Below are 24,003 nucleotides of genomic sequence, written 5' to 3'. Positions count from 1 at the left end.
ATTTAAATCAACATTATATTAATTTAAAAAGATGGTTATAAGACTAGGAAGAAGTGTGTGTACCGTAAGCACTCTCTACCCGAGGCTCTGTACCTCCACCTTCACTATTGTCAACTGACAAATGATTTATAAACACGAGGCATCACTATGGCTGCCTATCATTATCAATTACAAAAGCACGTGCGTGCATGACGGTTGATCGAATTCCCATGCACTTTTACCCATGCAGTGCACGGTGTAGCATTGTGTTCTAACTCTCTCGGGAACGAGACCTGGAGGTTGGTGACATCACGTTTCTGACGATGTCGTCGTCTGCGTATCCGAGGACAAGCGCGGGTGATTCATGACAGCAGACCGAGGAGTCACGTGACTTGGGGATATCAGCAGCAGCAGCGAGAGAAACAGCAACACTGTGATCGGCGAGAGTCGCTCGTGCATGACTACCACACATAGAGAGTTTTATAGTGGAAATATACACGTCACGTTCATTTCTAATTAAGGTAAGTTTACACCTGTATCTATATAGCTTAACAACTCACTATTGTCATATAACGTACGTTTCCATTTTTTTTTAAACTAATTTTTGAAAATACTTCTTATTACCTTTCGATGTTCAATGTAGGTAAACTGGGCATTTACTACAGCTTTGTTACAGTGTAGTAAACATCGACTTGTAGTGAACATCGACTTGCAGTGAACATTCAGTGACACACAATGTGCAGTGCATGGAATCCATGAGTTAATTTATCTTCTGTACTTTTATTTGCTGCAAAACAAATTATTTAAAACCCTTCTACCTATCTTTTTATACAACTTCTACATCATTGATATGCTCGGTAAACGCGTGGGAATCAGAAAATAACAAACACGATTCCTTCCGTATCTAAATATCTGATGTTCAGGTTCACAAGTTTCTATTTTGTCTGAATAGCCTCGCTCCTATCAATGTCCCTGCCATTTGTTAAATTATGACAGTATTTTGTTAGTAGTCGTTTACCATGCTAATATGATAGGGACCATCAGGCCAGGGTCACGTGTTAGGTAAGGAAATATAACTATATACAGTGTGAAAAGTACACAATAGAAACACAAAAGATCTGAAGTACAGTTTTATGTCTATATCCTTCTACATTCAACACCCTGGTATTTATTGACTTTTCATTAGGCTAAAGCCGACACGGATATTGATAGTAGTTTACAAACCTATCCTGTGTGTAATTAGAAGTGTATGACGTAGCGCGCGATAACTTAAATATCTGTTCTGGTATTTAAATGATATAAACATTTTATTTCAAAGAGACATATTTACTCGGCGTGATACCGGGGTGAAGACTTTCGCTACCAAATTGCAAGAGGTTCTTGGGACGTTTAATTTGTAAGGCGTATCGTTATATGTTTTGGTGAATTTGAAAACCTAGGCGGTGGCTGTCGGCTGCCAAGAACCGTGACCGAGGGTGGGGAAGGTGAGTTTATCGGCTCAAGATAACAAATTACGTCTTGGTTGACATGGTAACGTATACATCATTGAAAATGTTTTGAATTTACTCGACATTCCAGTAATAGTATCAGGAACACTAGCAGACACTGGCGTGGATATGTCATATAAATAATTGCTAATGATGACTAAGTGGGATAAGTGATTTTTATCGTCAAAACGTGAAGATTGAACGAAAGTGTCAAACCATTTTATGTTATCGTTTACTAACACAGGGTAGTTTAAGAGCTATGTACAAGTCTTGTATTATGCGTTGTGTGGGGGTTATTGGTTTGTTCATTAATAATGTTAAAATGGTGTTGTTCTTTAGTTTACCAGTAGGTTGACAATCTTACACTACGTACGTAGCGGCCGATTTCAGCTTTACTACAACTAACCATGTGTTTAGGATTGGTTCTATATTGATACTCGACAACTTTTAATACTATTGGTATAAGGCAGTATAGATATCCTCCATCGATAGTCACCTTCTGGTGGTCTGTGTCCCTTCTGGTTTACAATATCTTGGCACCATTTAGTTTCCGCTAAATTGGCGGATAAATCTATTTATGAAACCAAATACATTGACTCGTGAAAATGTCTGTACGATTCTTTGAATACCGATATGTACGTATATGGGCAAAAATATCTTCAAAACACTGAACCCAGTATTGTGCTTTTACTTCATAGATCGATTTGTGATTCAATATATGTGAGATTCTTCTTATCACTTGGAGCGATCTTTGGTCTTTGTATACAGCGCCTGGTCTGTTTCTTAGTACTACAAATGTAAGCTAGAACACATATAACGTCAATAAAAAATTGGCCTTTTGACGTTATTTCATAAAGATGTCTTTATGACGGTAAATTTTGGCGATGTTGATACGGAAGGCGCAAGTAGTGACCGAGTGGTTAATGTCCTGACACACATTGTATAACCACATGCAAATGTGAAACTTATGTACTGACCCTTGGCGGTGGTTTTCCTCCAGGTAATCCGGCTTCCGCCGCCTCTTGATCCTGGCATAGCAGATTCAGATTCAGATTCTTTATTTTGCTTAAATTTACAACTTATCGCAACATATTAACAGATACATACATACTAATACATAAGGACATTGTTCTCATCACAAAATCATATACACTTTCACACACATTCACACCCCCCATACAAGTTTGATAAAAAAAACCACCATTAAATACCATTAACTGACCCCGACTGTTAATAGGACTTTAAAGAAATCAAACAAGTCCCATTATATTGTAGTACTATGGTCACCATAAATAGAACTATTGATATTGTTTCTGGAGATACTGACATTTACAGTTTAAATGTGATACTTTTAGTCTATCTATAATATAAACACTCTTATATGAACCGTTAAAGCTACCAACAAAACGTCGTGTATCTTACGGTTGTGTTCAGTGATCCATGAACATGAATCATACAAATCACACGTGTTAACGAAAACGATTCGTTTACGCTTGAACGGTTTTCATATGCTTGCTTTGTATATGAATTCTCATTTGTAGAGAGGGACTTTAAACTTTTAAGTAGCTCTTCTTTAATGTTCAACGCGATTTGTTTATTGTACATGAAAACGGGTTTGCCTATATCTTTTCAATCGATCTTTATCTTAGCCAACCTGTGTTTGCTGTAAATATATATACATGGGTCAAAAACGGCAGCTGGTCCTCCGGCGGTTGGTAATTGACACCGGATTTGGTGCTCGCTTACTTTCGCACTTTCTCGTTACCTGCGGCTCTAATACGTATACTATACACAGGTACGATACTTATCTACATACAGGTATGCTACGGCTAACTATTAGATATTTATCTTACCTAACGATAAACAGATGATTCCTGTTGCAGCAGGAAGGGTTCAAGTCTTGACAGCAGAAAATATCACACCTGTGATTTTACACCTGTATTTTCCAGGTACATGCACATTTAAAGATTGCAATACCTGTATATTAACGTGGATGTAACAAATGCAGATACATTTTGAGCAAGGATTTCTTACCAGTATCATTTATACCTGTACTTATGGTTTCCGTTGGTTACTGGATCTCGAATTTAACTTTTGGATGCTTGATAACTTGGATTTGGATAACTTTAAATCGTTGTGCTAAACAACTGTGAAATCTACACAACATTATTGGTAAGTACACGCCATCATCCATGCAAATTCTACAAGAGGTTCTAGATTTAATAATTTTGAATGATCTGTTAAGTCTCGTCATTATTCAAAACAATTGATAATGATGTCGAATAGATCGATCTTGTTAATATGGTTGTCGAATATTACCAATGGTTGCGGTTCCGCACAAAAAGAGTTCGGAAACGCGAAACAGATCTAGTGCTTGCTTCAGTCAATCAATTTCACAACAGAAAGGTACAGAGAGATGGGGTGATGATATGACCAGTAACACGCGAGCAGGTTCTAAAGCGACATCTGTCCTCATTAAAGATGCATATCGCTCTTCTAATAACAAAGGTGTTCTGATGGGTTCGTGACCCCTATAAGGGAAATTATCGACCCTTAAAGTAACTGGGTATTCGTGGGGCTGGCTAACCCCGAGCTTGACCCCAAGCCGGAAGTGTGCGAAGAAACGGTCTGGCACCAATAGCCTTTGGTCAAAAACGTCACGTGCAAGCCATATGACATATTATCGATATGTCTCGGCAATGAAAATAGAAGATTTAATATTAAGCTGCTCAAATATAATATGTCCGCTAATGACTCATTTTATTGGAAATTAAAACGGAAGTTTTACCACAATTAACTTAATTATATCTTCCTTAAGGAAACAGATGCAATTTATATGGAAATTTCTTGGGCGGATGTGTTGTGACGATGACTCGGATAACGGACAAATGTTCGAAATTCTAAACTGGCCGATAGTTTACAATTTGTATGGCCTGATTCCGTATTTTGTACTATGAATGCCAATTTATCTCAAATTCATAATAGTCACGAGAGGGAGGGAAGAGGGTTTAGATTAAAAAAAAACCCATCGGTGTTGTCTGGAATTCTATCGCTATCGTTCGACCTCTAGTATTAAGGTTCTGAAGTCTGTGTGATCATAAAATAAGTGTCAAATGTAGGTTGATGAATGTTCTCTGGATACTCCAGACTACCTTAACAAAGTCATAGAATTAGTATCTATAACAGTTAAAGCATCACATACTGACACGGATTCGTTTTAATAGGCCTAGAACTTGTGAGGTATTACAGTATGCATTGTCGCTGTGCAGTACTACTGCACGCACTTGTATGATGCCGAGTCGGGACCGTCTGAGAGTAGGATCAGGGTTTTACACAAAAAACCTCATTAAAACATTTTAGTGACATTCATCCCATTTATATCCGTTCTGGTGTCTCTCTCGTCCGTCATCTGTCATCGCCAAAACACATATGGACATAACTCAAATCGGAGATGCTTTCAAAATTATGATCTGTATTAGATAATCATTTATTTCACCACGTTCTCCGTTAAAATATCCCCACCAACCCCAGCTCGAGAAGCCATCATAAGCCATTAGCCTATCGCATTTCATCCAATTACCTAATCAATTCTCTAACACTATGTGAAAAAAACGTCGACCTTCATAAAATAGAGCACAGTTATAATTAGCGGAAAACTATCGTCAGTCTAACCGAGTTCAATAGCTGCTTCAAAGCAGCGGTCATGAGTGTGCCTCTTTCCGTTACCACATTTTCTGGTTCTTGTGAACTGACCTTCGCCCTTATAACGGAAATAATAGTGAGAAAGAACTTCACGCCATTTATAAGTTGTTCAGCATTAGAAGTGTTTATTTGGTAAAGTGTCAGAGCTCCGGTAGAGTGGAATTAGTTGATGGCGGGTGTCACTGTACCTGTTAGAGGTAAGAATGATTACTGTTAGGACTCGTGGGTCGTATACCTCTACCCGTTTCTGAATTATTAAACAGAAATGACATGTTTACACACATCTTGAATTTTTGTCAATTACAATGTAAGTAATGGATACACACAAGTGTATGATAATTTAAATTTTGTCACGTAGAATTATCTAATTTTACAATTTGGTAAGTATATATTCTGACTTTGCAGTCGTCTCCATCGGGTCCTTTCTGACATTGTTACATCTGTATGCTATGGAATTATATATATAAAGACTCAAACGTCAAATGTGAGAGCACGACATAGCTATTACATGGGAATATATTATTATCAGAAAATAATTTTGTTGCATGGTTATAGATCTATATTAAAGAAATTGAAATGGACAAAGAAACATGGAAATTTATCAAAAATTCTCCCGACGTTTTAGGGCGTAACATTACTATCAATTTCACTTCCTACTCGAAGGGGCTGCGCGAGCTCGCGTGCGTTTCACGGTGATACATCCTTGCTATGAGACGACAGCTTTCATTGTGACATATGTTATATAATCTGTATTGATTTTTGGACTTTCAATTTTATCGTTCTCGTGTCATTCATAACCATCGGACCGACAAGGTGTTACTCTGAGTCTGTTCTTAATCAAAGACTCCATCTATATGTTGTTTGAGATAGGTTATTTAAATGATAATTTTGCGTGACGTTATAGCTGAAAAAAATCAAAGGATAATGTCGTTTACTATGTGAATGCTTTCTATCTGTGTTCGTGTAGAATTGATTGTGATTGGTGTAACATAGAGCATGAATAGGATATTATTTCGAAGTATTTGAATTTTCGTTTTGTAACTCAAATCGCGTGTTGACAGGGCACCGCCGGAAAATAATTATGTTTTTGATAACTACTGTGCATATGGTGACATTTGTCAAGCAACTACCCAGCTGTTACGGCCTCGAGCGGAGACAAAAAATCATCGATGTCTTTCAATGAAGATTATGTCACGAGCATTTCCTTACAAGGTGATATGTACATTTAGGCATATATAGACATGTAATATACTGTAATAGATTCGGACGTACAAGTTGTAAAGCACGTAACACGTAATTATATAATGTAATTGTGTTGTCTGGAACAATGATCATTTGGTTATGTCGCTGACTCTAAAATCTGCACTAATTTACATTTGTATAAAATGGCAGTGTTCTGCTCTTGTTTAAGGTTATTATTACAGAGATAAATAATTCTGCGTTGTCAAATTTAAGTGCTTCTGCATTACATGTCAACACATTGTTGACCTTTTCTATGAGTAAAATAAGCATCTATATCATTTTCGGTCATATTAGTATGGCAAATTATGCCAATTACAAAGGGAGAACTAACTCTAATCAATCAGCTTCAATAAGTCATATTTATAAACACCGATGTTTTTATAAAGCGCTATCAAAAGCATAGTAAAATAAATCCGCACAGAAAATAACGTAACCGTGTAAAATAGCCGCAAAAACACAAATGGTTGATACTTAAAGTGAATAGTCGGGCAAAGAAAACCAGTCTAAATGCGTTCATTGGCCTTCCAAAAGTTCTCGCATATTAATACGACGGTAAAGTTCTGCTTAGTTTCCCAGTTCTGACCATTAAAGTAAAGAAAAGTTGAAAGCATTGAAAGCGAGGCTGCGTGGAAATGTAACCACGGACATAGTGAGCCGGGAGGACGTTTTAGAATTTCCATACTTTAAATTAATTTCTTCGTACGCAGACAGATTTTGACGAGAGATTTTATTTTTTTCATTTCATAAGAAAGTATAATGGATACATTCACACGATTTTTACCGACTTTAGCCATCCTTGCCCGACTGTTCACTTTAACAATTAAAAACGTGACAATAGGACCTACAATGTATATGTTCTTGGCAGTGATATTCGAGTAATGAAATTGATTAATTTAAAAATAAAAAAAAAAGATAAATTAGTGGTTTTTATTTTAGATTTTTAGATTATCAGCTGTTCAGCATAGAGCTCTAACAAGCCAGCAATTTAACGACCATACAGAATATTATTTGAAATGATTATTTTATACTCTTAAGATCCTCAAACACTGACTTAATGGAGTGTAAAATCAGTGCTGCATTTCATGCTTAACCTCGCGCGACCATTGTTCCATTTATTTTCTTTCACTCTTATTGCCTAAACATTTCGATGGGGAATGTTTTATGGCTCTGATTTTGTCAGAGAATAACCGACGATGTCGAAGGTGGCCCGACAAAAATGGAGGACTGGTGATTTTATATCTCGTCTTTAATGTGATCGTGGAGAGAAGTGGCGATAGGATTACACAATTTTATAGGAGCTTTATGATTCCAACATCTTCACCTCCTATATGGCTGATGTCTCAATGCCAGAATGCCGCCCTCTCTCCACCGCGGGTTAACCGAGTGATTCACGCAAATATGACGGAGAGCAAAGAACGCAGGAAACGAGCTTTCCTTTTATTTCAAAGCTGAGTGTCAGTATTGGGGTCGAAAAGATATGTATAGCGTCGAGATGTATATGCATATAGTATTTCAGGTGATGGGCTACTTCTTCCTCTTAATGTTCATCCGGTCAACCTCTGTCCTCTGGTTGTGCAACTTTGATTAAATACGTTAACTTATAGCTAACACGGTAGCGCTACTCTTTAGCATTAGTCATTTCTGGTTATTAATATTTCAGTCATCCGGATCGCCATTTAATATATGGTAATTGTTTTCCAAGAGTCCCCGTGTCCAGCTTGTTAACATTGACTGGTAACCTAGGTAAACAAATCTTCTAAGACCCGTAAATATTAGCGTGTGATGTATTACCCGCCATTTCCCCTCCGGGCGCGTACTTGTTGACGTCGTGACGTCATAGGTTACATAGTGTGTCTAGAGCGGTGCAGTAATAACGGCCTATATTAGGCAACATACATGCAGCTTTCATAGATGCACTCTGGATTTGAGTATGAAACATTTCTAATACATAAGTAGTCTTTTATTATTCTTGATAGAATCGCAGTTCGTCAATCACATATCTATAGCTACCTTTTATAAATGCATACCAACTCCAACCCTTTTAATATTTTTATATTTGCCAGCTCTTCAAATAGCGATTTCGTAAAGCCGAGGGTTCATTGTGACTAATATGTTGTCTAATTAAGTATTATTTAATGTAAACAAATTACGTTTCCAACTACGGCTTTCTGAGCAAGCGTGCCTTTAATAGTTCTAAACGCTCTATCACATCGGAGATGGCCATCTTACTGGGTCTGATGTAATTATAATGACCGATAAACAGCTTTAACCTCTTATCTCAAATCTTACACACCACATGTACTATTACGAATAGTAAAACTTCAAAAATGAAAGCGCCTCTGAATTCCGCGCTGTCTTAATTAACTCTGATTTACGGGTGTTATAGTAGACTTTGTACACTCTGTCATAGACCACATTCCAGGGCACGTGCATCGTATATCTTAAATAGTCTCCACGAGATTTTACTAAGGCATTTCAAAACCATGTGTATACAACCTTTAGAGTATTCCTTTACATAGTAATTCGGACAATTTCAAAGTCCCAAGTACATATAAAGACCGAAAAAACATTGACAATTTGCATGCAATTGCGATGTAGTTTTGTGATTGCGAAACTTTCATATTCTGAAATGCATCAATTTCGGTATTTCACGAAATTTTGCTTTAATTAATTTATGTACTTCAAACGTGTCTGCGTTGTCAACAGATTCGATATTCTGGTAACTTTACGTATATTTACCTCGATCTGTATTCCAAATTGAAACAGAATTAGAAACTATCATTTAAGCACTGTAAGTGGTTTGGGTATCTTTAACCACTTAGCTGGTCGACAATACACTTTGACGATGCGCCGTCACGAAAGGTCATTTCACTTACCAATTTCAGCTGGCACGCGACATAGGGTAACTCGATTTGACCGCGGCCGTGGATTGAGAAATCAGATTGATGAACTTTTTTTATAACACGTACACACTAAAATGCGTGCTGATATAAATCCTTGATGTTAGTTGTATTAATAACGTTACCCTAATTTCATATAGTCAGACAGTTTTGGTAGTATTAAAGTATTGATAGACAAAATTACCTTTAATGAACCAGATTTACATACTGTACTTTGTTTTCTTCTAAATCTGCTTTACACAGCGTGTGAATATTAGTATGATGTGATTGCCTGAGGCCTTAAGTGAGAAGCACTTGAAAAACTTTTACGTAATCCATGTCTATTGACACTTCATTGTTTCTTCGTTCTCGAATTGATATGCATTGCCAATAGACGCCAATTAATGAATATAGAACATATAACAGGCTCATTGGCCTATATTATATGAATCTGTGAAAGTTCATGACTCTATAAACGCCATGTACAACTACATATCATGTACTCAGTACTAGTTAAACATTTTGGAAGTATTGGGCCTTCTTACTGGTAGTAAGGCGTTGTCCCTCTCACTAATGAGGATATCTCAGTAGAATTAGGGTACGCTGTAGTAAAGAGGAATGGCTTTGTTTGAAAAGGAAATTCAAACACTTGAAATATTTCACCGAGATAAACAGCGGAACCTGTAGACACTTAGAGCATTATTTGCGACAGAGGTTGGCTCGGGACGAGGCAGCACGAGTATTGTACCACGACAGTCCATGATATGAAGGATATATCCTTGGATTGTTTAGGCTCCTGCTGGGTAATCGGTAGTCGGACGGCAAAGGTTTAACAGGACGGGCCCTGTCCAGTAGTGTGTTATAAGATGTTATCTGTTACCAACGAAAAATTCTGATATCTGGAATACTATCATCGTCATCTGTTTCATTGCAAGGTAGGTTATAACCGAAAACGTTCTCCTCATCATCATCACCGTGCTTCATTGCATTGACAGGAAAGTACAGAATATATACTGTATACAGAATATGAACAGTCAACCCAGATCTGAAAACTGAAAAGTATAGAAAAAATTTATAAAATGTCAACCAAGATGATCATTATCAGCAAATCTTTGAACTTATACATGAACTCTTCAGTTCATCATATTTTCCGTGTAAAGAAAAAAGACAATGTAGTTTTGTTTTTTGTTTTACTCCGTATTAAACTGACGATTGGAGTTGAGGTTGAATGTCTCAAAATGGTGTCGTATATACACTGATCCCCTAAGAGATACCGACAAGTGGAATTCTACAGAGCACTAAACAAGCTAGATAGACTGAGCGTGAAGTTACTAAAACAGAGGAACTCGTCTATCTTTATCGTCATGCCTCGTTTCCATTGTGTATCTAGTGTACCACAATGAGGGAACCGAAAGTATCGGATGTTACCCGCTATTGTTTTGCGTGGTCTTTGTGTTGTGGTGGGCGTGATATTTAAACCATAACGCTCTGACCGCCGGGACATATCTATACCCTGGCGATCTGACCCCCATCAGGTTTTCGTTATATTACTGTCTCGGTGTCGGCTGGTATATATATGATGGATTGGAACTATATTTGAAAACCGTTTCTGGTGTCAGGTCATTGATGTCAATGTTTCATACTCTCTCCACTTACACATGACGCAAATTATGAAAAATCTGTAATACTCACACGGGAATAACGGATTCATTTGTGATGTGATCGAATCACTTTATATATAGACTAGGACATAATTTGATGACTTTTGCGATTATAATCAAACCTATCATCGGATTGGTAATGAGAAGTATTAATTACCACTGTTATCGATAGAAATCTATTCCATAGACAATGTATCTATCTGATTGAAATATAAATGATTTATCTTCCATAGAGTGAGTATGCCATATGATTAATTATTGATTTTAGATGCCTACCTAGCAATGAATTTGAAATTTCAGTTTTTGATACATGAACCCTTTTTCTACAAAAAATGGTGTTATTTCATACAACATGGGTTCTGATCGTCATAATGCTACAAAGTCTCTGATTGGTCACAATGTTGTTCATTGATCTAATTATAGCTGCATTTTGATTGATCTATTCATTTGATATTCCTGATTGGTCTATTTATCAGAGTTTATTTTATAGGATAATGTGCAACAGATATCTTTGTTTTAGATGATTGTGTGTTTATACATTTACATGTGGTGGACAATACGGGATATATCTGGTTGATATACTTTTATATAATTAATGCCCGTCTCTGATAATATCATGATCACCTAAATCAGAGACTTTAATAAAAAAATTTTCTTGCAAAATTTAAACAAAAGCTTAATACATGCATATACAGGCAAAATTGAATTCGGGGCCACTATGAAGAGGTTTGTCCAAAAGGTGCTAAGTCGACGTGGTCACTACTAAGATCAAATGTATCTTCTCTATATATATATCTCTAGTGGCTATCGGTGTGTTTATAATTAGGGACCTTTGAAGATTAAAAGAAAATATCGAATGCTTCATTTTGTCTTTTTACGCCTGTTTAACGGTAATTCATGCAAATCAAAGTTGTAGTTGATCATTAATCCTATTCAAAATCTATTAAATCAATATTTCACCTCAGCTAGTTTATCTAAAGTATCTACACTTACTTAACATAAAACGATACCTATTCGGATAGAGTTGGTCTGTGGTCACTTGTAAGAACTAAAATAAACATAAATTCTATCTTTATAAACTGTAAATTCCACTTGCTCCTCTCACAAAGAATGCATTTCAAAACATGCCATGTTTTCGCAATCAAGAACAGTGTATCGTTCTGTGGACATGTCCTTTTGTGTTATTTGGAACAAGTTTCAGCATGTATTTCAGAACTAGAAGCAGAGTTTGCTACACGTGTTTTCGACAGTCTATGATTTTACGAGTCTTTGTTCATTTAAAAGTAATTTTTGCTTTAGTTATCAGTATAAGATAACCATTTTTTTGCAATATGCCGGCAAGTAACATGACCAGAGTCTCTCTCGTTTATATCGAAATGGGAAAAAATACCTGCTCACTTGGTGTAGACTTAAATACACTATACTAGCTAAACATATCTGTATCTGTCATGTCTTCATCATGTGGTATTTTGAACCTTTTTTTAGTTAATTCGTCTTTAAGGATGTATTCTTCTGTGGTTTCAGTCCCGTTAAAGTCTCGTTTCGACATAGATCAAAAACGTTATGAGATTTTCAAACACGATTTATCAATATCTCTAGCATGTGGTCTGTAGCAAATTTTGTCAAAAAATTACATTTCTGTTTTTAGTAGATTTTTTTACACAGCGATTTTAAGAAATCGCCCATTTGGCGGCCATTTTGAAATTGTGTCGTTTTTGGCTTTGAGTAGAGCCACCGTTTTCCCATTTTTTTCTTAAATTGTTTTTACTTAAATCATCACCGCGTCAGCATTTTCAGCTGTATCGAGTTAATTTTTGATGTAAATCTTCACTTGGTTCATGGTAATTAAAATATTGAACATTAATGTGTGGAATGAAACACTTTTGTCACTTTATTTCTACATTTAATGGTAATTTGAGCACTTTTATTTTTAGTCAAAAATATTGAAAAATAACAAATATTTAAATGGGGCAAAAAAGTAAGCACACGGACCCCCCATTTTTCTGCCTGATTAAGAAAGAACAACCCTTTCCCTATTGATATGCAAACTATTGACAAAAGTTTAATACCAAAACTTTTTCTATAAATGGTTAAATTTGACAAAAATGGCTGAAAATGGTGCATTTTGGAGCTCAAAATCAAGGGGTAGGGGTAGCATATGTTGTTATTTTGAGAAAAACTATGACTCTTATTAATCATAACTGGTATATTTTTAATGAAGAATACTTGAAAATAAATTCTACAAACATTCATACATATCGAACACCTCATTAGGGAATTGTGGCTTTAAATTCTAGTGTATGTGGTCAAAACGGCTGAATTCCAATAAAATCCACTATTTTGTCATTTTGGTATCTTTGAGTGACAATAGCTCAAAAACGAGCACACGGACATATGTTTTTTCTTCCATTTTCTTTCATGGTATGAACTCCTATTTCCAAAAATCTATATCAGAAAAAAAGTTTAATACAAGAAAATTTTGAACCTTTTTTTAGTTAATTCGTCTTAATACGACGTAAATCAACATAATATAGTACATAGTCCATGTATGTGAGAATACGATTAATGTTGACCACCTATGGAGCCTGATCTCGACCCCTAACTGTGATGATGTATAGGACGCGGGCCTAACACAACACTCGGGGAATAAATTATAGACTGTGTCCGTAACTATCGGAGGATGGCGCTCCGGACACTGCTGACTGGTACGCGTTGAAGAAATATGTCTTGACCACTGATGCTGTCCATTAGAACACCTGCTGAGATCCTTTATCGCTTGACCATCTCAACAATGGTCACTTATCATTGACCACGAGCACTAAGCTCTTTATTCCAGATTTGAATTACCGGTGTCGTACAAAGGTTTCCATACATCATGGGTGATTATGGGGTATTAAAATGACCATCTCCTTTACATATGTGGTCATTTCTCGTTGAAGGTTATACCAGTGTACTTGTAAGGTGTCAGGTAACCAGTATATCACCAGATCTCGGCTTACCTTGATATCGGAATTCTGTCTTTATATCAAGGATTTATCTTATTGTATTGATTGTGACGTCATGTGATTGCAAGCGTAACGCCATTTCTCAGAGAAAACGACGTGAGTATCGCTCACAAAATAAATGAGATTCTCACAGGGGAGATAATCCTGTACATATGCAAAGAATGTCTGCATTGCAATTGGTATTGTTTTAAATTATTGTGTTAAAGGAATGTGTGTCGTATTTGGTATGAAACAAATAAATCAGAAATTTCTCTCTTGCGTTGGTTCGTAACAGATGCTCACAAGCTAGCTAAAACATAGCAGTTACGAACAATGCCTTCTTTGTTTGTTTCGTTGCAGGTGGTAGGGATGTTGTTAGTATGTAGTCGTAAAGAATGTCAATGTCGACCGAGAATATAAACCATGTTTACAGTAACCCTTACAATGAGTAGTTTTGTTGTAATCGTGTATAAGATGAAATTCCCTAACAAGTTTTAATACAATAGTTCTGACTGACTCTCTATAATGTACAATATGATCTCATATCAGCGTATCGACATTGAATTGTTTTATGTATTATATGTTATCGATTATAGTTTGAATTTTTATGGGTATTTTGTGCTTTGGAGTTTCGGTATAATTTAGTGGGCACAAATGTCCGTGGGTACCAAGTCACTACCAACATCATGTAATAACATTGTACTATGCAAACTATCCCCACGAAACAAGATTATCGCAATTAATAATTTATACATTTGAAGTATATCATACGAATTTTCTAGAACGTTTATGTACAATAAGGGGCCTTCGCATTCTAGTTATATCTATTTCAAAATATCCTACTATTACAGAGCCTATTAACGAATTACATAAACTGTTTTATTGCGCTTATCTCACACTAGCTAGACCGTAACACTATCTGTCACTCAAGTTAAAATGTGGGCAGATAAACAATTTGTCAGTGTTAATTTGACAAGTCATTAAAATCACGAATGTCAAAACGTAGGGCCTATGTTAGGTTTGACGCGGGGCGCTGACACAGAATTTGGTATATGTTACACGAACGAAGGTTACAGTATATATAGTTAACCGTTGTTCACGAGGTGTCTATAAATGTCGCGTGTCGGGTCGGGTTGTGGTCCGTCCCTAAAGTGTCATGGGGACTGTAATACGGCTCGTGAACCAAAGTCCCTCTATGAATGACCACTCGGTGAAAGGCTTCGGACACTTGACCATCTGTCTGAATAATGTGAAAGTTAGTATTTGCTCAGTTTTGTATTGATTTTGTATCGGCTGATGGATGGGGCTATGTGCACTACTGTAGTATTTTAGTTTTCATACATGTGACAACAGGACATATATTGACATGATTCGCTTTATCAAATGAAGCGCTGTGCAGTCCGAAGTGGCACAACTTCAATGTCATGAGACAAAAAACTATCACCTACGGATTGAGTTCTACAGATTATGTCAGTGTATTTTAGAAGTACATGTATTCAATGTTTTGTTTGTTATTGATTGTTTCCAAAGCAAGTACAGCCGCCATCTTTGAATATCTACTTCCGTGTTCCATTAAATGACACCATCCAGTTCTATGCAATACACGTGGTTCAAAATCGAAAGAAAAGGAATTTAGGGCAAACTTTCACGAACATTCCTTGTCATGAAATTCCCCATAGGAAAGCACATTTTCACGAACATTCCTTGTCATGAAATTCCCCATAGGAAAGCAAATTTTCACGAACATTCCATAACATAAAATTCCACATAGGAAAACACAGTTTCACGAACATTCCTTAGCATAAAATCAAAGTACGAAAAAAGCATTTGAAAGAAATGAAGGTATACATTTTCGTGAAACTGGGACCACATGTGTCTAAACACCTGAATGCAAAACGCGAATTCCGAGTTCAAATGAGACATGTTCAGATAAACCATGTGCAATAATCACTACCATTTTAAAATGCAAATGCCTATGTATAATGTGCAGCCTCTTAGAATTATTGCCTATATATCGGAGTCCTCGGTCCAGTCCTTCCACTTCTTTGATTAGTTAATGATTTTAACCAATGATTGCTATTGAACATCAAATTTTGTATTTGTGATCCTTAATACTATATTTTTGCTACTTCCAGATGTTCACTATGTGAGGAGACATCTTCTGACATTCGGACGAATCATCAACAAAGTTAATCCTTCAGGATTTATAGGCTATGGCATTTACTCCAACGTCGTACACAAACATCACCACCATGCTTCCCTCCGCTAACGCATCCACTTCTCTTAGTGCAGAGGAAACGGAAGTGATTCTCCGGAAGTTGAACGATGAGAAGGCTGTGCAATATCTACCAGTGATTATTTACATGATGATACTTCTTTTAGTTGGAACAGTTGGAAATATTGTTGTGTTCTTCGTCTACTGGAACAAGAAAACCAAATCATCTTCACATTTCTTTATTCTGAACCTCGCTGTCCTTGACCTTTTGACATGCTTGGTTGGCATGCCAACAGAGGTGGCAGATCTCAGATACCCGTATATGTTTTACGCCCCAGCGGCATGTAAACTTTTACGATTCAGTGAATCTGTTTCGACAATCGGGTCCTCCATCACCCTTATAGCTGTAGCGTTTGACAGATACTACAGAATATGTAAGCTTGGGAAGCAGATTTCGGTAAAAACCGCGAAAATCATCTGCGTTATAGCAATATTAATAGGAGTTCTGACGTCATGGCCCGCGTGCATCATCTTCGGTGAAAAGACGGTCGACGTCGGTGTTGAAGGTATTGTAGGTGTAGACTGTTCCACTGACGATTCGATGAGACACACTCTGTACCCGACATTGTATTACGGTGTTCTGTTCCTTCTCTTCGTCGCTTGTGTCATCTTCTTCACCGTCATCTATTCTAAAATAGGAGCTGTTATATGGACGCGAAAGAAAATCAAGATCGGCGAAAAAGCACCCGAAGTGCCGCCTAGCAAAGACAGAACATTCAATGACAGCACGGCCTCGGATCGTGTGTCGTCTGATCCCATCAGCACAGAGATGTCGTCTGATCAGGAAGCCAACTGGGACGACACGCGCAGAAATTCCACAGCCTCGCGAAACGTTTTCAAAAAACGTGGACAAAAGCACCAGATCCGCGTGACTAGAACTACTGTCGTTCTGTTCGCCGTAACAGTGGCCTACGTTGTCAGTTTTCTTCCATTCCTTATCTTCATGGTTGTCCGAAGTATAAAGAGAGACTTTGAGTCCGGTTTAGACCCTGCCGGAGAGGTGGCATATAAATTTGGTTCCAAATCGTATTTCATCAATAACGCAATCAATCCAGTCATCTATAGTTTTCTAAATGTAAACTTCCGAAAGGACACGAAGGCACTATTTAAGAGGTGTCTCGCATGTTGTTGTTGTCGTAACAGAGACGTTTGAAGGCGGATTATTTACATTTATCACAGTTTTATTTGGGTATATATTTATTTCATCTTTCAACTTTGTGACTTAATGAAAATCCATTTATGCAGACGAATGTGGTCGAAATCCATGAATTATTTTTGCACTAATTCCGTAGAATTCCAGTTTAATACGAGGCCGTGTTAGGTGTATGGATGACGTTCACTGGGGCGAATTGGTGCTGAAACCTGGTGCTGGTACATCACGTGGTAGAGACACCAACTCGCATGTCTATTTCGTATGGATTTGATAAGAGTTAGAGTATCTTCAATTTGAATTAAAAGGTGCTGGACACTTGAACTAAAAAAAAAGACATTATCAATGATCATTTTGAAATACCATTGCTATCAATGTCAGCGTCGTCATCGCACATTTTGTTTAGGCTTCCCCTTTGCATTGGTTCAATCGTTGTGTAAAACTCATGTCATCGCTTTCCTTTTTTATACTTGTAACTAATATGTTATTTCTGAAACGAAAGGTATACTTTAAATACGATTAATTTGGTAAACTCTTTTTGTTGTCGTGGAGTGACATTCAATCAAGTTAGCATAAGGAAATTAGCACCACCAATATAACCTGGATAGAGAACGTAACTGCTTTATTTCTACACTAAATCTTACAATATCCTATCCTCTGTGTTTTCTAGTGGGACTCTACGCCCTCTGGGCAATGATACATGTTCAAGACCATATAACAGTACTGTACTTGCCATTTGATTACTTGCCATCTCCTAAGATTCAGGAATCTCACGCCGAATCTTCATCAAATCATTAGTGCATTGTCGTTTGTCCTTTGTGTTAACATAACATTTCACCTATCAGGTACTCGTAATGTATGTTAATGTTTAAAAATCTCTCCAAAAATATTAACACGAGTTATGAAGAATATATATATAGACACTGGGACCCGTGCCTAGTTTTTGTACCATTCGTGAATATCTATATTTATTTATTATTAATAACTTTATATATTGTTGTATTAACTGTTGTCTGTTTTTTATCCTTAAAAGAAACATGCCCCTTCAGTTTCACACTTATCTGTTACTATCTGTTCGTCGCAATTTGCTAATAGAAGTCGTTTATCGCAATGTGTTTGTTATCAGTGTACAACGTAGATTTTATAAACATTTTATACATTGTACTGATATCTGTGTTTTGTCTAGCAATGTTTTACATTAACTGCCGAGAGAATATTGTTTTTTAAGAAGCGAACCTTGATTGGGTTGTTTTCTGTTTTAAGGTCCCACATAACTTATAATAACCAATTCAAGACTACAGTATTGTATTTATTGATCAAAGTCATTGCAATTTTTATATACAGTAATTGCATTCCTCCATTGAATGACTTGTTTCATTAATGCCCGATACTAAAAGCGATTTATAAGCAAACAGATTTAGCTACTTGATAAGTAGAGATAAGATAAATTCATATAAACTTTATTTTAATCATTTTCTTTTTTCTACAATAATAAAAATAACATCACATATAAACAAAAAATAAATAGGATTTTGAAACAAGTTAAAAACTTATGTTATTCCATATCCTATGCAGAAGATGCATCAGTAATTGAGGACTAAACTTAATGTGTCATATATGAAAAGTAGCGTCAAGTATCAACAATAAGAAACAGGATTTGGAAACAAGTTTAAGACATGTACCAATCCATGTCCTATGCAGATGATGCATCAGTAAATGAGGACTAAACTAGATAAGACGAGAGAGTATACTGTACTTTCATTGTTTTAAAATTCCGTCAATTGTATTGGATGAAAGTATATAACACACTGTTTGTAACGCACCTTTTGATTGGCTATCAGCTTTGCGGTGCTTAGATATGAAAGAAGAGAAGCAACCCAGTCGTCCCCGTTCAAGTGTGTTGTTATATGTAACAGTTAAGTTGAATTGTATGTCATTTGCTACTTTTTATCTGATTCATTCACTTTTCATTAAACTGTTTTATAAACTTTTGTTCTCGTTTCATCTTAGTTTGGTTCTGATATCCATATCAGTAAGCACAATATTTTTGTAAGGCGGGGATATCAACCTTTTGAAAAACTTCTCCAAGGACACATTGAGAACATTGCAGTTCACCTTTTCTCTGATTTGTTTTTTTATGATTCATGAGGCTTAAAAAGTACAAAGGACAGGCAAGGGCTCTCTAAAAGACCGAAAAACTCCAGCTAAAACAATTCTAACGAGTTTGATTGATAAGTTTGTAACCATAACACAAATATGGGTCAACTACAATGTCAACCGTAAAATCGAAGTCAAATTCCATTGTTTAAATATCAGAAATCAAGGCAAATCAGACAAAACCAACTACTTAAATATAGGTCAAATCCGACAGTACCAACCCAACAGTTTTGAGTCAAACTGACAGTAACGACCACATAAATCTAGGTCAAACTGGTAACACAAAACACATGAATCTAGGTCAGACTGGTAACACTAACCACACAAATCTAGGTCATACTGGTGACACCAATCACAAATTTAGATCAAACTGGTAACACCAACCACACAAATATAGGTCAAACTGGTAACAACAACCACACAAATCTAGGTCAAACTGGTAACACTAACCACAAATCAGGTCAAACTGGTAACTTCAACCACACAAATCGAGGTCAAACTAGTAACACCAACCACACAAATATAGGTCAAACTGGTAACACCAACCACACAAATCTAGGTCAAGCTGGTAACACCAACCACACAAATCTAGGTCAAACTGGTGACACCAATCACACAAATCTAGATCACACTGGTGACACCAACCACACAAATCGAGGTCAAACTAGTAACACCAACCACACAAATATAGGTCAAACTGGTAACACCAACCACACAAATCTAGGTCAAGCTGGTGACACCAACCATACAAATCTAGGTCAAACTGGTAATACCAACCACACAAGTCAAACTGGTAACACAAACTACACAAATCTAGGTCAAACTGGTAACACCAACAACACAAATCTAGGTTAAACTAGTAACACCAACCACACAAATCTAGGTCAAAATGGTAACTTCAACCACACAAATCTAGGTCAAACTGGTAACACCAACCACACAAATCTAGGTCAAACTTGTAACATCAACCACACAAATCTAGGTCAAACTAGTAACACCAACCACACAAATATAGGTCAAACTGGTAACACCAACCACATAAATCTAGGTCAAGCTGGTGACACCAACCATACAAATCTAGGTCAAACTGGTAATACCAACCACACAACTCAAACTGGTAACACCAACTACACAAATCTAGGTCAAACTGGTAACACCAACAACACAAATCTAGGTTAAACTAGTAACACCAACCACACAAATCTAGGTCAAACTTGTAACATCAACCACACAAATCTAGGTCAAACTGGTAACACCAACCACAGTAATCTAGGTCAAATCAGACAAATCTATGCCGAGCAAGTGTAACAACAAAACCAATATGATTCGTGTCACGCGACAAAAGAATAGGATTTTTAGAGTGATACAATGATGTCGTGAAATAGAGGCATACACAATACCTTGGCAAATAACATATCAACTTTACATCAAAAGGAAAGGATCTTATACGTCATTTAATTAAACAAAATTTGGGAGCATATTGGCCAGGGAAAATGAAATTACGTACATGTATATGCGATGAACACAAATTTTGAAATCGTTTTATATCTGAGGTAAACGTTTTTCATAGGATATTCATTATCTCCCGTGAAATGAAAACTCATAGAAGATCTTGTAAATAAGTCAAAATTTGCTCAAGAAAACAGCAGTTTTGACCTGTTTTGTTCTCATTTTTACGTCATCCCAAATCGACGTTAGTAAAATACAATTTACCGTTGATTAGTCCCACCTTCCGGTGATTATGACGTCACAAACACTACTATAACCGCCAAATTATCATGAGACACTAGTGAAATACACGAAGAATTGTTCGAGGTTTGTTTGTTTTTGTTTGTTTGATTAATTAACGTCCTATTAACAGCCAGGGTCATGTAAGGATGACCACCCATGTATGCGGTGGGTAGCGTGTATTAAGTGCGAGGTGAGTGTTTTGGGAGACTGTGGTATGTTCGTGTTGTGTCTTCTTGTATAGTGGAACTGTTACCTTCTTTATAGTGCCATGTCACTGAAGCATGCCGCCGAAGACACCAAGCAACACACCCCACCCGGTCACATTATACTGACAACGGGCGAACCAGTCGTCCCACTCCCTGTTTGATGAGCGCTATGCAGGAGCAGAAACTACCACTATTGTAGACTTTGGTGTCTTGGTCAGGGAACAGAGCCTTCCTCACAGGGGCGAACGCTCAACTCAAGGCCAAAAGTGAGGCGGTGCCATGGCAGGCATTAGGAAAGATAAAGTCAATTAGGAAGAAGAGAAAAGATAAGATTCTAAGTTTAGTCGCCTTTTAACGATCATGCAATATGGGCAGCAGGTACAATTTTATCGCTCTACCTGAAGCGCCATTGATCGAGGGTATAACGAGAAATTGACAATGTTTAGAAGTGAAGAAAGCTTTCAATGTTCTCGGTGTACTCAGATATTATTTATCACCAAACTCTGGAACACACATAAATTGATTTAGCTGTAAATCAGACGAAATCAAAATTTAAACAGAAAAAACAAACTAGCACAGAGTGTGTCAAGCAATGAGATGCTGTGGAAGAGCAAAAGCACTTTATAAATGACCGGGGTTGAAGTACCAACTATTATTCTCACCATGTTTCAAAACGATACAAATGCAAGCACTACGCATGTCAAAAGAACAAAAAACAAACAAAAGCACAACATAAAAATTGATATCTAGTTAATCAATTAGAAATGTATTTAGACTGTTTTATCTAGTTAATCAAGGGTGCACGTGATTAGAAATGTGCATTAGCACGTGGAATACACACAATAAACAGCATTTCTAGGACTTCCTCATTCAATTATGCTCACAAAGGCATAATGAGTCAACAAGTCAGCTATGGTGTCCAATAAATTACTAATATGATTAATGTTCCATATAAGTTATCCCCGACAGCCATCTCGCACATTGGGGCGCAGTTCTAATACCGTCGCCTATCGATAATATAGATTCCATTAATGTAAAGCTGATGGCAAACAAAGCTCTAACATAGAGCTCTGCATCTGATCCATGGTCCGTCGTGTGAATTATACAATTAGAGTATCCAACACTCAATTAACTCAGCCTCGTCCACGATACAACTCGGTGGCTATGACAGCAAGCGACCATCCACTCTCGGGATAACAAATAGCGCACGTCTCATAGGGTGAAAGAGTAAACCGTTGCCAAGGATACGACAAACATTTTCATTCGCATCGAGATTTAAATGGAATATTCTCACTGTAATGAAATTAAATTATCTTGATTTCTCCAAGTTGAGTGGATGTTGGTTTTGAGTTTCCGCTCTATACATCGAACACCGAGTTCAAAGGGCATTATCGATAACATTATTTATTTAAACATCCTAATGACTTAGGGCAATTTTCAAATCGATGACCACGGATGTCTTCGGGATGCGTCATCGTTTAACTTTTGATTTATTATCCGAAACGAAAACTTTTGTCGTTAGGATATTAGGCCCATGGGTCTGCCAATAGGGGTTGCATCCTTCAATGACATGCGCATCGCAGCACCATATGGTATGTCCTCTCCGAGATGAAAATTCTCACACGAGCCTCACGTGTTCAACGTGTCTTTAACGAGACATCCGGGTTATAATCAAATTCCAGAATTCCATTGGTGACGATATTTGATGGTGTATATGATCTTCTTGTATTTATAGGATTTGGGTAAAAAAATCAAACGCAAAAAAAACCCCAAAAAAACCAACAACATGTCATTGAGCGTTAGTGTAGTAAACTCCTGGCGCAAAAGAAGCAGACGACATTTTGACAGACACTGTAATCTTCTTAGCTACACTTCTTGTGATAGACAGCACAGTCATTTTATGCACGCAAAGGGGCAGTAACTGGTGAAATGTCGAGGACATAAAAACTTCCTAAGGACAGGAAGCATGCGAACAGTGATGACATAATACCAAACTTAATGGAATGAAGTGCGAAAAAGTCGCGCTTAGCTTGAATGTGACGGCAACAAAATAGAGAAACGTTTCAAATGTTATTGCAACTGTTACAATGATGTTGCTAAAGACCGCTCGTTAGAACCGTTAACGCTCTGTTCCCGCCCTTCGGGACATTGATACTGCTATCATTGAATAAGTCTGCACTTTATTGACAGAGAGTTTTATTTATATATTTATTTTTATTTATATAAAACACAAGTAATTTGTTAGTGTTCAATATATGTAGCTTACATTGTTTAGTGGAACAGTTCATTATACAAAATTGGAATTGTTTGATGGACATTTGGAATTTTAGATAAATCTGCACGTTTTACAATTATGCTATCGTATCATAAATTGAGCTAGGCACTGTATAATTACTCTACACTATATATCATAATGACATAAAATGTGTCTAAAATAGAAATGACGTTTAGTTACTCTGCACATTGTTTTACAGTAAATGAACTTCAATTGTGTCCATAACTCTCATGATATTCCTCAATTTTCGTATACAATTTTGTACTTGATTACAC

The 24,003-nt window shown here is 36.8% G+C and overlaps 1 protein-coding gene across 6 annotated transcripts; it reads left to right on the top strand.

The window, feature by feature from the left end:
• Positions 1-257: 257 nt before the first annotated feature.
• LOC138315424 (orexin receptor type 2-like) lies at positions 258-19,350 on the top strand. 6 transcript variants are annotated; one of them, XM_069256437.1, is made up of 2 exons: positions 258-500; positions 16,070-19,350. In XM_069256437.1, exon 2 carries the CDS (start codon positions 16,148-16,150, stop codon positions 17,360-17,362), a length of 1,215 nt encoding a protein of 404 aa, XP_069112538.1. In that variant the 5' UTR covers positions 258-500; positions 16,070-16,147; the 3' UTR covers positions 17,363-19,350. The 6 variants fall into 6 exon arrangements, with proteins under 6 accessions (XP_069112538.1, XP_069112539.1, XP_069112540.1 ...); XM_069256438.1 differs by lacking the exon at positions 258-500 and adding an exon at positions 1,161-1,463; XM_069256439.1 differs by lacking the exon at positions 258-500 and adding an exon at positions 3,218-3,638.
• The last annotated feature ends 4,653 nt before the right edge of the window (positions 19,351-24,003 follow it).

This window comes from Argopecten irradians, chromosome 2, assembly GCF_041381155.1.
Source record: "Argopecten irradians isolate NY chromosome 2, Ai_NY, whole genome shotgun sequence".
In the NCBI taxonomy this organism is placed as follows: Eukaryota; Metazoa; Mollusca; class Bivalvia; order Pectinida; family Pectinidae; genus Argopecten; species Argopecten irradians.
The sequence above is the reverse complement of the archived record's forward strand: the minus strand, read 5'-3'. Positions and strand labels throughout refer to the sequence as shown.

Excerpts from the sequence above, each read along its gene's own strand:
- LOC138315424 (XM_069256437.1), top strand. The coding sequence starts at position 16,148 with ATGGCATTTACTCCAACGTCGTACACAAACATCACCACCATGCTTCCC.